Source organism: Triticum urartu, chromosome 2A (genome assembly GCF_056163025.1).
Source record: "Triticum urartu cultivar PI428250 chromosome 2A, HENAU_Tu73, whole genome shotgun sequence".
In the NCBI taxonomy this organism is placed as follows: domain Eukaryota; kingdom Viridiplantae; phylum Streptophyta; class Magnoliopsida; order Poales; family Poaceae; genus Triticum; species Triticum urartu.
Genome location: NC_141874.1, coordinates 727894970 through 727910579, shown reverse-complemented (window position 1 = coordinate 727910579; position 15610 = coordinate 727894970). Strand labels below are relative to the sequence as shown.

The following is a 15610-nucleotide window of genomic DNA, read 5'->3' as shown; positions in this document are numbered from 1 at the left end:
GTTGTTTGCTTCCCTGCGGCAATGATTAAACCGAACCTGTCAGGGCCGGCTCTGGCCCAGGGCAAGAGGGGCAACGGCCTGGGGCCCAGCCGAAATAGGGGCCCATATAATCTGGTACAGTGTATAGGGCAGTGTAAAGGAAAAAAGGGGAAAAGGCCCATCTATCGCACAGGCACAGCCAGCCCAAGCAAGCGCACAACACAACCAGGGCCTGAACACGGTTGAAGAAGGAACGCCCAGGTTGAGAAGGTTGACGCTTCGTTTTCTGTCGAGCGAATCACGCATGGAGTCCTCGCCCAGCCGCCCACTCGCCTGACTGGAATCCCTAATTCCCAAATCACGCAAGGTCACAGAGAGTTGGAGCGATCAAAGTCGGCAAGAAATTGAGGAGAGATCAAGATCAACAGCTAATTCGCAGATTAAAAAACATTCCGAGCAGATTATGCCAGCTGGACTCAATCTTTTCGTGTTCTCAATCTAAAATCCTCAATCAGGTGTCTGATTTTACTTTCTTTTTACATCACTTGCAGCTGCATCCATTCGTTAGCGTGCCAGACTCTCAAATCGCTCGGTTTGTTCCATTGTTCGTGGAGGAGCTAGTCAGCCTCGGTCAGTATCACTTGGTCATTCAGATATCAGATCAGATAGCCTTATTTTGGAGGCTTTGAGTTTGCTAAGTTGCTACAACGTTCAGGTGTCCTCTCTCATTTTATTGTAATCATGTTGCTGAATCATATTTACTGGAGGCTTCGAGGTCTGGTTTGTTGGCAAGCTATTTCTCTTTCTTTTTATGCGTTGTAGCTTCTATGATACTTGTTTTGGAACAAATGCAAGAAATATTATCAGATACTTGATTCTCATGAAAAATTATTAGTCTTTGTGACCTCATAATAACTGTATTCATTCATGTATCAAATTGGATTTTTCTCTCTATTGGGCCCATTGGTGGAGTCCGCCCTGGGGCCTTTGAAATCCCAGAGCCGGCCCTGGAACCTGTTTTATTTCACGAGCAAGATGGAAACAGTCTGCCAAAGCAGGTGAGTATGGAGCTCTAATATCAGCTCCCCCTTTGCAAGCTTCAATAATTTATAAATAGTCCGACTTCAAGTTTACAATATAGTAGGGTGAGTTAAAATAACAATAATATGGTAATTTTCACATTGAAATTTGGTAGGCCCATGCGCGAAACCATCGCCAGATCTCGGATTTGCACTTGCCTCCATCAAAGTAGAGCAGAACCGCCGTTTGCACTCCATTTCTATTTTTTATTTTTGAACAAGAAGAACGCCCCAACTTGTTGTTGACTTGTTTCCATGCCAAATGAAATGCCTTATATTTTCTGTCAATCTAAATGTTCCACGCATTCCGTTTCATTCCATCTATGACAGAACAATATGTTTGGGACAGAATTTTTCAGTTGCAGCAATGCAAGTATGATACGTTGATGGATGGACAGAGTAGTAGGATGGAATTATAGTCCCCTCTTCACAAAACAATATTTGTAACAACAAGATTCGGGTGAGAGAAAAGAATGGTAGTAGTAATAGTTATCAGAGGGACTGTACAAATGTAACACGATGTTACAGGGGCAGCCGATTCCTCTAACTTAGCTCTTGCTAGGTCAGGAGCATACGTTAGCCCATATCCACTACACGACTACTTCGTACAATTAATTAAATGGTCTACGTACGTTTTTAAAAAAATCTTCTCCGAAGCTTCATGATTAGATTATATCTTCAGCACAGATGATTATAATGGTCTGTGAAACTTGTTAATTGTACAAAGCTGTATGGGCCCGAAATCTGAAACATTATTTTTAATAACTTCTTCAGTTCCTGGCTGATTTCGGTTCAATGTAAACGAGCCAAACTGCTATTTTGTTTTTTCCGAGAGTACGCCTAGGCGTATCATATTTTTATAAAAGACAGAAATATTGTAAAAAAAACTACAACTTGTTGCGAACAACAAGTGTAGCTCGAACTCCACACTCCATCGCGACAAATACAAACACAACACAAAATGCCTGTCCTAGACCAATTATCTAGCCGCGTCACAACAAATGCCGGCCTCCTCGAAGCAACAGCTCTAACCGAAAACTCTTTGCCAACGCACTACCCACCTTTGGATGCCTAAGAGGAGACGGCGAGTGAATAGCAGGACTCGGTCGGACCCGTGAAAGCCATCGTCTTGGATACGCCGGCGGCTGCATGCATAGCGCCCATGAAGATCAGCTCGAACAGCGGCAAGCACCGGAGAACCACAAATAGTACCCAAGCCAAATCTTCACATGCGATGCTCTCAACAGAGGAACGACGCCACACCGCCGCCATCGCTGGTCCTGCAACGGACCAAAGGCTTTCGCCCGAAGACCACAACCCGATCAAGAAAGGGAGATGCCGACACACCACGGCGACGCCTCCAAGGAGTGAAATGACACCCACGGGCGCCGTTGCCGCCAGCTCCGACCGAAGACGAGCAGGATTTTCATCCGAACCTTCGCGCACCTCCATCCTCTGTCAACAGATTAGGCCCAACTGTTGGGGTCACACCGCCGCTCCGCAACACCTCGCCAACGTGATCAAACCGCCACGGAACACCGACCCCTCACACGGCCGAGAGCACGCATACCACCAACCAGCACCTGCACGGTCGAAGGAACACTTCTCCAGCTTCAGACCTCCAGCGCCGCCCAGATCCACTGCACCCATAGGCATGGGCTGGCCACACCATCACCTGGCCGCCATCCATGCCGCTGCTGCAGCTCAGGGCCCAGTAGGGACGGAGCAGGCGCGCCGAGCCGCCCGCCGCAACCGCGCGTGCCCACTGGAGCTGCCCTGCACGAGACCCTGCTTCGGCCTCCAGCAAGATCCAGACCACGCCGCCCCCAACACCCCAAAAGGGGGCGCCCTTCCTCGAGCCACGCCCGCCGAAAGCAGGAGGCGCGCCGCGCGTCCCGGCCACCGCCGCGAATCCCGGCCGCCGCACCTGGCCGAGATCCACCTCCACCAGGACCCCGCACCGCAACCTCCGGCTCCCAACACGTCACCCGAAGAAGACAGCCGCCCGCATCGCCTTGCGACCGCGCTCCGCCTCTCTACCGCGCTCCCCGCCGTGTGTCACCTCACCGGAATCCAACCGCCACCGCGCCGCCCGCGAGACGCCCTTCTCCGCGCGAAGAAGGCCCGTCAGGGCTTGCGGAACTCGCCCGCCGCCTTTGACAGCCGGGCGCCGCCACCACCGCCGGCGGCGGCGGCGGCGGCGGCCAGGGGGGGCACAGAGAAGGGGGTGCGCTCGGGGGCTAGGGTTCGCCTCCGGAGCCGCCCGCGCGAGCGGCCCGGGAGGGATAGGGGTTCTACTGTGCAAATATTCACTCTAACTTGCTATTTTGTGAACTTCCCTAGTTCTGGAAGATTACAGCTGAAATAAAACAATCAAGCCTGCTCTTTTGTGAACTGAGCAAGCTATTTTCTTTCTTCTTACGTTCAAAACATAGCAGTAGCGGAAGAAGTACGCTCCTTTTGTGGCAGCAGGAAGCATGATCGGGCATGGCCTCTTCAGCGCGATCGTCTCTTCTTCCTCGGCGGTGGGCAGCAGCATGGACCATGTGATCTCTTCTTCTGTCCCCGGCGCCTCGTCAGAACCAGAGCTTCGGGTTCGTCGTGCCAAGAAGGTGGTGGTAGCCAGAACCAGAGCTTCGGGTTCGTCGTGCGGGAGGGAAGGGTGCACGGTGGAGGGCTCATGTCGATTATCCGACGACACCTAGGAAGCAACATCAACAGCCCGGAATCCTAAAAACAACACATCTGCTGTGTGCGATTTGAGCATATCATGATTCTGCGCCTAGCAACCATATGATTCTTGACCAGCATTGGGCTTTGATGTTCTCCTATCCAGTTAATACTGTCAGCATGTAGTCCTTGTGTACAGAGCTTCAGTTACTTATTCAGTATGAATTTCTGTCCCTACGCATCGTTCCAAATTTCGAAATCTTCTATACTTGCATCGAACTGTTTCGATTTCATCACGTTCTCGTATTCCCATCAAAGAGACTTTCCAAATAGCAGTACAATAAGAAGTCGGTAACCAAGTCGGACTCAAACCGCACCGTGGTGATGTTAATTAAAGACCGGGCAACCGGAAGAAAAGAAGGCCGAAGAAGGGAAATACTAGATAGATTGCGCCCATGGACGCGGGACGCTCGGAGTTGCCCACGGACGTCGTGGTGGAGATTCTGCTGCGGCTGCCGCCGATCTCCCGGCGCCGGGTCCGCCTCGTCTGCAGTCTCTGGCGCGACATCATCGACAAGCACACCACGGAGATGCAGAGCCGCGTCACGGCCCTCCATTGGGATACCTGGGTCGCCGTCGCCCACGTCGTCGACGACCTGTCCAAGTCATCGACGGGGAGCCACACAGAGCTGTGGCTTCCGGACAGCGTGGCGGCCGACTTCCGGTTCCGGAACAACAGTAGCCTGCAGCTGATCGGCACGTGCAATGGTCTTCTCTGCCTGTGCGACAACAAGGAGGCACCCGGCGGCGCCGTCACCCTGTTCAACCCGGTCATCGACGAGGAGCTGCCGCTCCCGCCGCTGCCTTGCACACGCCCGTATATCCCGTCTGTGGAGAGATACGCCTTCTGGGAGGACTGGCACGAGGCGTACAGCTTCGCGTACCACCCTACGTCCGGGCAGTACAAGGTGGTGCACGTCCCATGCAGCATCAACAAGGCATACAAGTTCGACGCCCTGCAGGTGCTCACGCTAGGGGAGGCGTCATGGCGGGAGGTTCCCGCTGGTCCTGCAGAGGGTGCGAGCTGCAACCTTGGCGCCGGCATAGTCAGCGTCGACGGCGCGACGTACTGGGTCATAGAGAGTGCCGGAGCGAGCTGGGTCGTGTCACTTGACCTCGAGAACGAGGCGGTCACCCGTGTCAAGGGGCTGCCCGGGCATCCCGCCGGGCCTGAACACTATCACCTAACGGAGGTGCACGGGAGGCTGGGCGTTGTTGTCCATGGCGTTTCAAGGACGACGGAGGTGTGGGTTCTGGACGAGGGGCGGCGGAAGTGGAGCTGTCAGTACAGCCTTACGCGGCATAATGTCCCGCGGCCACACTTCGTATTTGGAGAGTGCATCTTGACATTGGAGGAGAGCTTGATACGCGGGCACTACACTGGGAGCTTGATACGTCGGCACTATAGACAGACAGGCGTGTGGTCATCGTCCAACAAGGCGGTACCGGTGCGGGTCAGCCACCGGGCTCATGGGAGGCCGCTCGTGATAACAAGGGGGAGGGGACGGACGTTCCCCTATGTCAAGACGATGGAGCCACTTAGCATTTACAATGCGCCAATTGTTAATCGCTAATGAGGATGTTCGTCTCTTCATGAGAAATTAGTTTCTCCACTAGAGGGGAGAGACGACTTTTGCCGTGCTGCCTTTTTTTTTTTGCGAGGTTGCCGTGTTGTCTTTTTTTTTTTAGAATTGCTATCTTTAGGTGAATGATTTTTTTTGTCGGTTTCCATCATTTTTTGACTTGTGTACAGAGCTTCAGTGTCTTGTTCAGCTGTATTCGAACTGCTACATAACGAACCTGTGCTGGTAGCCTGGTATGAATTTCTATCCATATACATCATTTGAAATTTTGAAATACTTGTTGTATTAAACCTGTTTCGATTTGATCACACTGTCATATTTCCACCCGAATAAGTAAATTTAGCAGAGCCGGTATGTAGCGGAGACGGAGAAAGCATCGATACAACTTGCTAAAGGCTTGGTAAATTTATAGCAAAGAAATTATCAAAAAATAAAATTAGAATATATGAGAATAATATCACATGATATTCTCATCATATGATGGTAGAAAACATAGAGATAAATGGAGGGTGGATGCATGTTACATTGCTGACATTCAAGTTTATTTATTTGTTCTAAAAACAAAAACAAAATATGGAGGGCTTGCATGTGCTTGATAATGTGGAGAGTTTGCATGTGGTAAAAAGTTGAATGGCTTCATGCACTTGATGGTAATTGAATTATTGGTTGCTCAAAAAATAAAAAAATATGTGGAAGGCTTGCATGTGCTTGATGAGCTACACAAAACAACCAAATTCATAGATTTTAAATAGTGCTAATAATAACTATGAAATTGTCTTCTTTGTGTTGTTCTCATGTTAACGTATAGTCATTAGAGTTTATACACATGTAGTATACACCCGTATGAACATGTCAAATTTTTCCAGAATTGTTTGAAACTTTAAAAAAAAAGTGATTTTGACTTTTCTCAGAAAAGAGGTCGATTTTGCATTTCTGATCTTCTGCGCGCTTTGGGTCTATTATGATTCTGCGCCTAGCAACCGTCCGATTCCTGACCAGCATTGGGCTTCCCTTTGATGTAACATGTTCTACGATCTTGTTAATACTGTCAGCGTGTAGTCCTTGTGTGCAGAGCTTCCGTTACTTGTTTAGCTTATTTGAACTGGCTACAAACGAAATTGTATTGTCATGAACTTCTGCTGCTACGCATAGTCGGCGAAACTTCGCAATCTTTATACCTGCTTGTCCATCCAGATCTTGTGTAAAAAAAAACAAAAAAAAACATACCTGGATTGCACGTAGGAAGTATGAACCAACAGGGCTGTTCCGTTTTCATCACGCTCTCGTATTCAACCAAAGAAACTTTCCAAATACTACTAGTGCAATAAACGAATAAGTCTGCAACCAGGACGTCAAATAGAAACGAAAAGGACCGTGCAAGGGCAACGCATCATGGGGCGCAAGGCATCCAGGACCAGTTGAAAAGGAAGAAGTGAAATAGCACCCATGGCCATGGCGGACGCGGGATGCCCGGACTTGCCCGCTGACGTCCTGGTGGATATCCTGCTGCGGCTCCCACCGAGCTCCCGGCGCCGCGTCCGCATCGTCTGCCTGCTCTGGCGCGACGTCATCGGCGAGCGCACCATGGAGATGCAGGGCCTGCCACGGCCCTCCTTTGGGACACCTCGAAAGCGGTTGCCTACGTCGTCGACGACATATCCAAGTCGTCGACAGGGGGATGCACGGAGCTGTGGAGACTGGGCAAAACGACCTACGATACGCCACAGTTGGTCGGCACGTGCAATGGCCTGCTATCCCTGTGCGAAAACAGGGAGAGAGTTGGCGGCGCCGTCACCCTTGTCAACCCTGCTACCGGTGAGGTGCTGCCCGTCCCAGCGCTGCCGTACTGGGACAAGGCGTACAACTTCGCGTACCACCCTACGACCGGGCAGTACAAGGTGGTGCACGTCCCCTGTACATGTAGATTCGACCACGAATGCAAGTTCGACACCATACAAGTGCTCACGCTGGGGAAGGCGTCGTGGCGGGAGATGGAGACGGGTATCAAGGGCGATGGGAGGTGCCACCTCGACGCTGGCATCATCAGCATCGACGGCACGACTTACTGGGTCAGAGAGGACCCCACAATTAGGGTCGTTTCATTTGACCTTGACCACGAGCGTGTCACCTATGTCAAGCGGCTACCCGCACATCCAACCAGCCCTGATCATTACCACCTGACGGAGGTGCACGGGAGGTTGGGCATTGTCTTCGCTAACCTTTCAGCAACGACCGAGGTGTGGATTCTAGACGAGGGACTGTTAGACTAAGTATATATTAGATATATGTGTTGTAACATAACCGGTATTTGTACGGTTTTCTTTTATAAATATATGACAGCCGTACCCATCAAGGGTATCGAGCATTGTTCAAAACTCTAATCTGTTTAACATGGTATCAGACGACGCGTTCGGTCCGCGCCGTGCTTCCGCTTCCTCTGCCGCCGCCGCGCCGCCTCCGTCAACCCTGGCGACGGAATCGCCGTTCATGGCGTCTACCCCGCTCGCCTGGGCCCGTCCGTCCGCATCGGGGTCGCGTCCTCCAGCGCCCCGATCGCCCGCGCCTTCGATCGCCCGTGATGCCGCCCTGGCGTCGCACGCCTTTGATTCGGCGCAGCCATCCAGAAATCCATCGCTCGCGTACGGTGCTCCCATGCAGGATCGCAGTGACCCATCCCTGGCGTACGGTGCCCACATGCAGGATCGATGCGATCCATCCTTGGCGGCCGTCAACCCTGGCTACGGTGCCCCCATGCAGGATCGGGATCGCGCCCCTGCGCAGCTGCCTTACGGCGCCGCTGCGAACTCTGCTGCGCCGCCGGCCTCAGGCCCTCGTGGCACTTCCGTCCAGGTGCCATACGGTGGGCCATATCCAGCGCCGTACGTCGCGCCGTCGTTGCCGTATGTCGCGCCGGCACCGTATGCTTCGTCCTCCGCGGTGCCCTACGAGGCGCCGTATGGCGCGCCCTATGCTGCCTCTGTGCCGCACGTCACGTCGCTGCAGCCCTACGGCGTACCTCCTACGGCGCCCTACGGTCATCACCAACACTACCGTACGTCTCCGTTGGCCGATGCGCTGATTCCGTACAGTGCTCCTCCGACGTACGACTCGCAGCTCTCCGCATCGGTGGCTGAACCAGGACCTTTCCACTTCGCTCACCTGGTGACGGTGAAGCTCTCTGCTGACAACTACCTCCTGTGGCGCGCTCAGGTGTTGCCGCTGATGCGTAGTCACTATCTTGAGGGGTATGTCGATGGTACGCTGCCGTGTCCCCCGGCCATGGTTCCAGTGCCCTCGGCCGCTGGTGGCTCCGTCATGGTGTCCAACCCTGCTCATCGTCGGTGGATCGCTCAGGATCAAGCTATTCTGGGTGCCATTCAGTCCTCGCTTACACCCTCCGTGGCCGGCATGGTGGTCTTTGCCGCGACGTCGAGGGATGCATGGGCCACGCTCGACTCCAGCTTTTCCTCGCAGTCGCTGGCCCGTTCGTCTGCCATTCGTAACCAGCTGGGTGAGGTCAAGAAAAATGACCTCTCCGTCACGGCCTTCTTCAACAAGGTCAAAAGTTTGGCTGATACACTGTCATCTATTGGGAAGCCTCTTCGTGACGAGGAGTTTACTTCGTTCATTCTCAATGGGCTTGATGAGGACTATGATTCTCTCGTTGAAAACATTAATGGACGTGACACACCGATGCCGCCTCGCGATCTCTATGCACGCCTTCTCAACACCGAACAGAGGCTCGCTGCTCGCCGCTCCGTTGGCGTCTACACAGAAGGCCCTTCTGCGAACACTGCTCTCCGCGGGGGCTCCCGTGGTGCCAAGCAGAAGGCGCCGCCGACCTCAGGCAACCAGCCCCGTCCGCCCGCTCCACCTCCGACGGCGGGCCGCAAGCGGCTCCACTGCGAGGCATGTGGTGCTGGGGTTGAGTGTCAACTCTGCGGCATCGAGGGGCACTTGGCGTCTCGCTGCCATCGTCGCTTTAAACGAGATTTTCTTGGCATTGGGAACAATGGGAAGGGCAATGAGAAGCAAGCTGCTCTCGCTACACCGGATCCCGGGTTCACTCCTTCATACTCGGTGGATCCTGCCTGGTACATGGATACGGGCGCTACGGACCATTTGACGAGTCAGCTTGACAAGCTGACCACTCGCCAGCCCTACACCGGTCACGATCAGGTCCGCACGGCCAATGGATCAGGTATGCCCATCTCACATGTTGGTCAGGCATCTCTTCTTTCACGTACCACTAAAACCTTGCGTCTGCTTGATGTCCTTCGTGTTCCCTCAGTCACACGTAGTTTACTCTCGGTTCCTAAATTAACTCGTGAGAATAATGTGTTTGTTGAGTTTCACCCTTTCCATTTTTTGTTAAGGACCGGGACACGAGGGACATTCTTCTTAGTGGTCGAGCTCGCGACGGCTTATACGCACTTGATGTGCCACGAGTCTCTCAAGTTTTCAGTGGTGTTCGGGTGTCGTCGTCGCAGTGGCACTCTCGCCTTGGCCACCCCGCTACTCCCATTGTGCGCCATGTGCTTCATCGCCATCATCTTCCTGTTGAGTCGAGTAATAAGGAGTTTCTAGTGTGTGATGCTTGTCAACAAGGCAAGAGTCATCAGTTGCCTTTTTCTGTATCAAGTCGTGTTGTCACGGCTCCTCTTGAACTTGTGTTTTCAGACGTGTGGGGCTATGCCCAAACTTCTGTTAGTGGTCACAACTATTATGTCAGTTTCATCGATGCTTTCAGTTGCTTTACTTGGATTTATCTTATTAAGCGCAAATCTGATGTGTTTCATGTCTTTATGCAATTTCAAGCACATGTTGAACGATTGCTTAAGCACAAAATTATCCATGTTCAGTCAGACTGGGGGGGGGGGTTGAGTATCGTAACCTTAACACCTTCTTTCAGAAGCTTGGCATCTCACATCATGTGTCTTGTCCTCATACACATCAGCAGAACGGTGCAGCTGAGCGCAAACACAGTCACATAGTTGAAACTGGCCTGACACTTCTTGCACATGCCTCTGTCCCATTTCGGTTCTGGAGCGATGCTTTTGTTACTGCCTGTTTTTTGATAAACAGGATTCCCACACGACGTCTTCACATGAAGTCTCCGCTCGAAGTGTTGCTTAATGAAACTCCAGATTACTCCCTCCTTAAAGTGTTCGGCTGTGCGTGTTGGCCGCATCTTCGTCCGTACAATAAGCATAAACTTGAGTATCGATCTAAACAATGTGTGTTTCTTGGGTACAGTCCTCTCCACAAAGGTTACAAGTGTCTTCACATCCCGTCAAATCGTGTTTACATTTCTCGTGATGTTGTGTTCGATGAGACTGTCTTCCCGTTTTCCATGCTCACATCACCCACCGATACTCCCATCACCGAGTTGCACTCTTTTCCAGTTTTGCCTGATCAATTTGTGGATGCTGCATATTCTCCTCTGTTGTTGCCTAACCATGGTGCAGGGACTGGACGAGGCGCTCGACTTGAGCTTCTGGATGATGATATGGCCACAACTGCGCCAGTTGCTGCTACGCCGGATGAGGCGCTCGACGAGGCTGCCCCCGCCACTACCCCGCTTGACCCCAACATCGATCACGCGTGCATGCCCCATGCACGAGGATCCGACGGGGTGACCGAGTCGCCGGGGCCAGCGGCCTCGCTGTCGCCTGGGCCGGCCGAACCTGCGGAGCTGTCGGCCGGGCCGGCTGGACCCGCGATGCTCTCCCCTGAGCCGGAGGGCTCGCAGGTCACCGTGTCTTCGTCGCCTGGTCCGTCTATGCCGGTCACGCCCGGTCTGTCTTCGCCGAACCTGACCGTGCCACCGGATGCGCCTGTTGACTCGCCCGCCGGTGCGTCCTCCTCGCCGCTGATGGATAGTGGCTCCTCTGGTATGGCAGCTCCAGCGCCACCTCCGCCTGTCGTCCCGCGTCCCCATACTCGCAGCAAAAGTGGCATCTTCCAACCGAAGAAGCGCACTGACGGCACTGTCGCGTGGCTTGCGGCCTGTGTGGCACATGCTGAGGCTGACCCTACAACTGAACCACGACATTTTCGAGCAGCGCTTGGCATCCCACATTGGCGTGCTGTGATGGAGCAGGAGATTCATGCCCTTCAAAGAAACAACACTTGGCGTCTTGTTCCACCTCCATCTGGTGTTAATATCATTGACTCTAAATGGGTATTCAAGGTGAAGAAACATGCTGATGGCTCCATTGAGAGGTACAAGGCACGCCTGGTTGCCAAGGGATTCAAACAACGGTATGACATTGATTATGAAGACACATTCAGTCCTGTTATTAAACCAACTACTATTTGTGTTCTTCTCTCTTTGGCTGTTACTCGCGGATGGTCGCTTCGACAGCTTGATGTTCAGAATGCCTTTCTCCATGGAGTTCTGGACGAAGAGGTTTATATGCGCCAGCCGCCAGGTTTTGTTGACCCTGCTCAGCCACATCATTTGTGTCGCCTTGTCAAAGCTCTCTACGGTTTGAAGCAGGCCCCGTGTGCGTGGCATGCCCGTCTTGCGCTGCTCTTCGTGCGCATGGGTTTGTTCCTTCTACAGCAGACACGTCTCTGTTTATTCTACAGCGACCTGAGGTGACTATGTACATTCTGGTCTATGTTGATGACATCATCCTTGTCAGTTCGTCTGCTTCTGCTACAGATCGGCTTGTGTCCTCTCTTGGTGCTGAGTTTGCTGTTAAGGATCTTGGGAGACTGCATTATTTCCTGGGCCTAGAGGTTCTTCATTCTGATGGTGGCTTGACTCTTACTCAGAAGAAGTACTCTCAGGATCTCCTGCGTCGTGCCGGTATGTTGCAGTGCAAGTCTGCTACAACTCCCATGTCTGCTACAGACAAACTAACAGCTCTTGCTGGTGACTTGCTTTCTCCTGAGGATGCCATAGAGTACCGCAGCATTGTGGGTGGACTGCAGTACTTGCTCATTACTCGACCAGACATATCATTTGCAGTTAACCGTGTGTGCCAGTATCTTCATACACCACGTGATTCTCACTGGTCAGCTGTTAAGCGCATCTTGCGCTATGTTCGTCACACTGGTTCATATGGTCTCCATCTTCAGCCTGCGCGTTCTGGACTGATCTCAGCATTTTCTGATGCCGACTGGGCTGGTTGTCCCGATGATCGGTGATCCACGGGGGGACATGCTGTGTTCTTTGGGCCTAACTTGATCGCCTGGCAAGCTCGCAAGCAAGCTACGGTGTCTCGGAGTAGTACTGAAGCTGAGTACAAAGCTGTTGCTAATGCCACAGCTGAGATCATGTGGGTGCAGTCATTGCTTCGAGAGTTGAAGGTCTCCCCAACTCAGCCGCCTGTTCTTTGGTGTGATAACATCGGTGCAACATACCTTTCATCCAATCCAGTATTTCATGCCCGAACAAAGCACATCGAAGTTGACTATCATTTTGTGAGGGAACGTGTTGCTCAGAAGCTCCTTCAGATTAAGTTTGTTTCTTCGAAGGATCAGCTTGCTGATATTTTCACTAAACCCTTGCCCTTGCCTTCTTTTGAAGGATGTCGTCGCAATCTTAACCTTCTGAGTGTTTCAGGACATAATTAAGATTGAGGGAGGGTGTTAGACTAAGTATATATTAGATATACGTGTTGTAACATAACCGGTATTTGTACGGTTCCCTCTTATAAATATATGACAGCCGTACCCACCAAGGGTATCGAGCATTGTTCCAAACTCTAATCTGTTTAACAGGGACGGAGGTGGAGCCATCGATACACGGTACACCCTCAGACAGCAGGATCTCCTGCGGCCACACTTCTTATACGGTGAGCACATCTTGACATTAGAAGGGGCTTTGATATGCGGGCACTACAGGCGGAAAGGCATGTGGTCATCCAATAATCCGGAGCCGGTTAAGGTCAGCCACCGAGCTTAAGGGACGGTGATCGCCGAGATAAATGGAAAGTACTTCTTCAAAAGCGGGGATCTCTGGACATTTCCCTACGTCCAGACGATGGAGCCACTAAGTATTTATTATGCTGCCAATAATTAATACCTAATTACAATGTCTCTTTGTCCATGAAAATACTCCCTCTGTGACGCGTGCTGATGGTCATTACTTGCCCTAGCTACAATCCCAAGTGATGCTGCCCTTAGACTTGCGGTGTGGTTGCGCACTAGCGAACAGCGGGGTCTGAGGGCAGCTCCAGCCGCTGGCCCCCCAGGACGCATAAAAATCGCCCTCTGGGGGCGAGTCGGCGATATAATCGGTGCTGGGGGCAGTTTTGCGCCCAGTCGTCGCCCCCAGGCGCCGAAATTGGCCCACTTTGCAGCCCAATTTCGGCGAATAAAGGGCCCATATGGGCGAGAATAGGCCCATATTTGGCGTGGTTTCGCCGTGTCTCGGCGTTCAATTATCAACACAATTATTTCTTATCACATATTTCATCACAGAAAAATCAAATACTTCAACAAAATAGTACAACAACAAATAGTTCAATACAAATTATATAGTTCAACAAATAAAAACTCGTATTTCATCACACGACGTCCCCCTTGAGCCTCCATAGGTGCTCAATCAGATCTTTCTGCAGTTGATGATGCACCTGTGGGTCTCGGATCTCCTGACGCATACTGAGATAGGTAGTCCAAGTTGCCGGTAGCTGGTGATCAACTTCGGCTAGAGGACCCTGCCTGTAGTATGGTTCAGTGTCAAACACTGGGTCTTCTTGCTCGCTCTCGATGATCATGTTGTGCAAGATGACACATCAAGTCATAATCTCCCACATTTGATCTTTGGACCAGGTCTGAGCGGGGTACCGAACAACAGCAAATCGAGATTGGAGCACACCAAATGCCCGCTCGACATCCTTCCTGCAAGCCTCCTGAAGCTTCGCAAACCAGGCGTTCTTGCCTCCTGCCACAGGGTTTGAGATCGTCTTCACAAATGTCGACCATCTCGGATAGATGCCGTCAGCTAGATAGTACCCCTTGTTGTATTGGTGCCCATTGATCTCGAAGTTCACCGGAGGAGAATGGCCCTCAACGAGCTTGGCAAAAATAGGAGAGCACTGCAGCACGTTGATGTCATTGTGAGTTCCTGGCATACCAAAGAAGGAGTGCCAAATCCATAGGTCCTGTGTGGCTACCGCCTCAAGCACCACACTGCAACCGCCTTTGGCGCCTTTGTACATCCCCTGCCAACCAAATGGGCAATTCTTCCATTTCCAATGCATGCAGTCGATGCTTCCAAGCATCCCAGGAAATCCTCTTGCTGCATTCTGGGCTAGGATCCGAGCAGTGTCTTCCACATTGGGTGTTCTCAAGTATTGTGGCCCAAACACTACCACCACTGCCCGACAGAACTTGTAGAAACACTCTATGCTGGTGGACTCGGCCATGCGCCCATAGTCGTCGAGTGAATCACTGGGAGCTCCATATGCAAGCATCCTCATCGCTGTCGTGCACTTTTGGATGGAGGTGAATCCAAGAGCGCCAGTGCAATCCATCTTGCACTTGAAGTAGTTGTCGAACTCCCGGATGGAATTCACAATCCCGAGGAAGAGCTTTTGGCTCATCCGATAACGGCGCCGAAATGTTCTCTCGCCATGAAGTGGAGCATCGGCGAAGTAGTTGGAGTAGAGCATGCAGTAGCCTTGGAGACGATGCCGGTTCTTTGCTTTCATCCGCCCCGGCGCCGAGCCACCTCGCCGCGGCTTTTCATTGCTCGTCAGCAGCTGGGCGAGGGCGGCGAGCACCATGAGATGCTCTTCTTCCTGGACGTCGGTCGCGGCTTCCTCCTCCAGCAGCGCGGCGAGCTCTTCCTCCTCATCCGAGTCCATCGCCGAGGCAGGCAAAACGCCGAACACCTTGCGCTCGGTGGGCGTGTACCCGTCGTTAAACCGCGCCTCCGCGGCCGGAAACGGCGGCCGGAAACGGCGGCCGGAAACGCCCAACTGCTGTGGGAGGGGCTGCCGCGGCGAAGCGCTGCTATTTTCCGGCGTGGAATGGCTATCTAGCGGAGTAGGACGGCGGCCGTTGCCGGGATATAGCTAGTGGTGGCCGAGGGCGCGGGGGGTGCGAGGCGAGTCGGGGGAAGAAAACCTTGACTTTTCCCCTGTTGGTGTGGGCCAGGCGTGCTTTTCCCTAGCGCCGGAGCCCCCAACTGCTCCCCAGCGCACCGGGTTCGGCCTGTGACCGCCGGGCGGAAAAAAGGTCCGAACCGGCGATTTTCGGCGTCCTGGGGGCGTGACTGGG

At 52.6% G+C, this 15610-nt stretch overlaps 2 protein-coding genes and 1 pseudogene across 2 annotated transcripts; all 3 read left to right on the top strand.

Moving 5' to 3' along the window:
* The first annotated feature begins 4183 nt into the window (after window positions 1-4183).
* On the top strand, window positions 4184-5362 carry LOC147987257 (F-box protein At3g07870-like). Its single transcript, XM_087542330.1, has one exon. It carries the CDS (start codon window positions 4184-4186, stop codon window positions 5360-5362), a length of 1179 nt encoding a protein of 392 aa, XP_087398456.1.
* A 1455-nt stretch (window positions 5363-6817) lies between these two features.
* On the top strand, window positions 6818-7950 carry LOC147987256 (putative F-box protein At3g52320; annotated as a pseudogene).
* Window positions 7951-8023: 73 nt separating this feature from the next.
* Window positions 8024-12529, top strand: LOC147987255 (uncharacterized). Its single transcript, XM_087542329.1, has 3 exons — window positions 8024-9572; window positions 10840-11783; window positions 11966-12529. Exons 1-3 carry the CDS (start codon window positions 8024-8026, stop codon window positions 12527-12529), a joined length of 3057 nt encoding a protein of 1018 aa, XP_087398455.1.
* Window positions 12530-15610: the final 3081 nt, after the last annotated feature.

What these genes read in the sequence shown, in the direction of transcription:
- LOC147987257 (XM_087542330.1), top strand. Translation starts at nt 4,184, where the DNA reads ATGGACGCGGGACGCTCGGAGTTGCCCACGGACGTCGTGGTGGAGATT.
- LOC147987255 (XM_087542329.1), top strand. Translation starts at nt 8,024, where the DNA reads ATGCAGGATCGCAGTGACCCATCCCTGGCGTACGGTGCCCACATGCAG. An exon ending in CCGCACGGCCAATGGATCAG is followed by an intron (nt 9,573 to 10,839) that starts GTATGCCCATCT and finishes ACCATGGTGCAG; the next exon opens with GGACTGGACGAGGCGCTCGA. An exon ending in ATGGAGTTCTGGACGAAGAG is followed by an intron (nt 11,784 to 11,965) that starts GTTTATATGCGC and finishes TTTATTCTACAG; the next exon opens with CGACCTGAGGTGACTATGTA.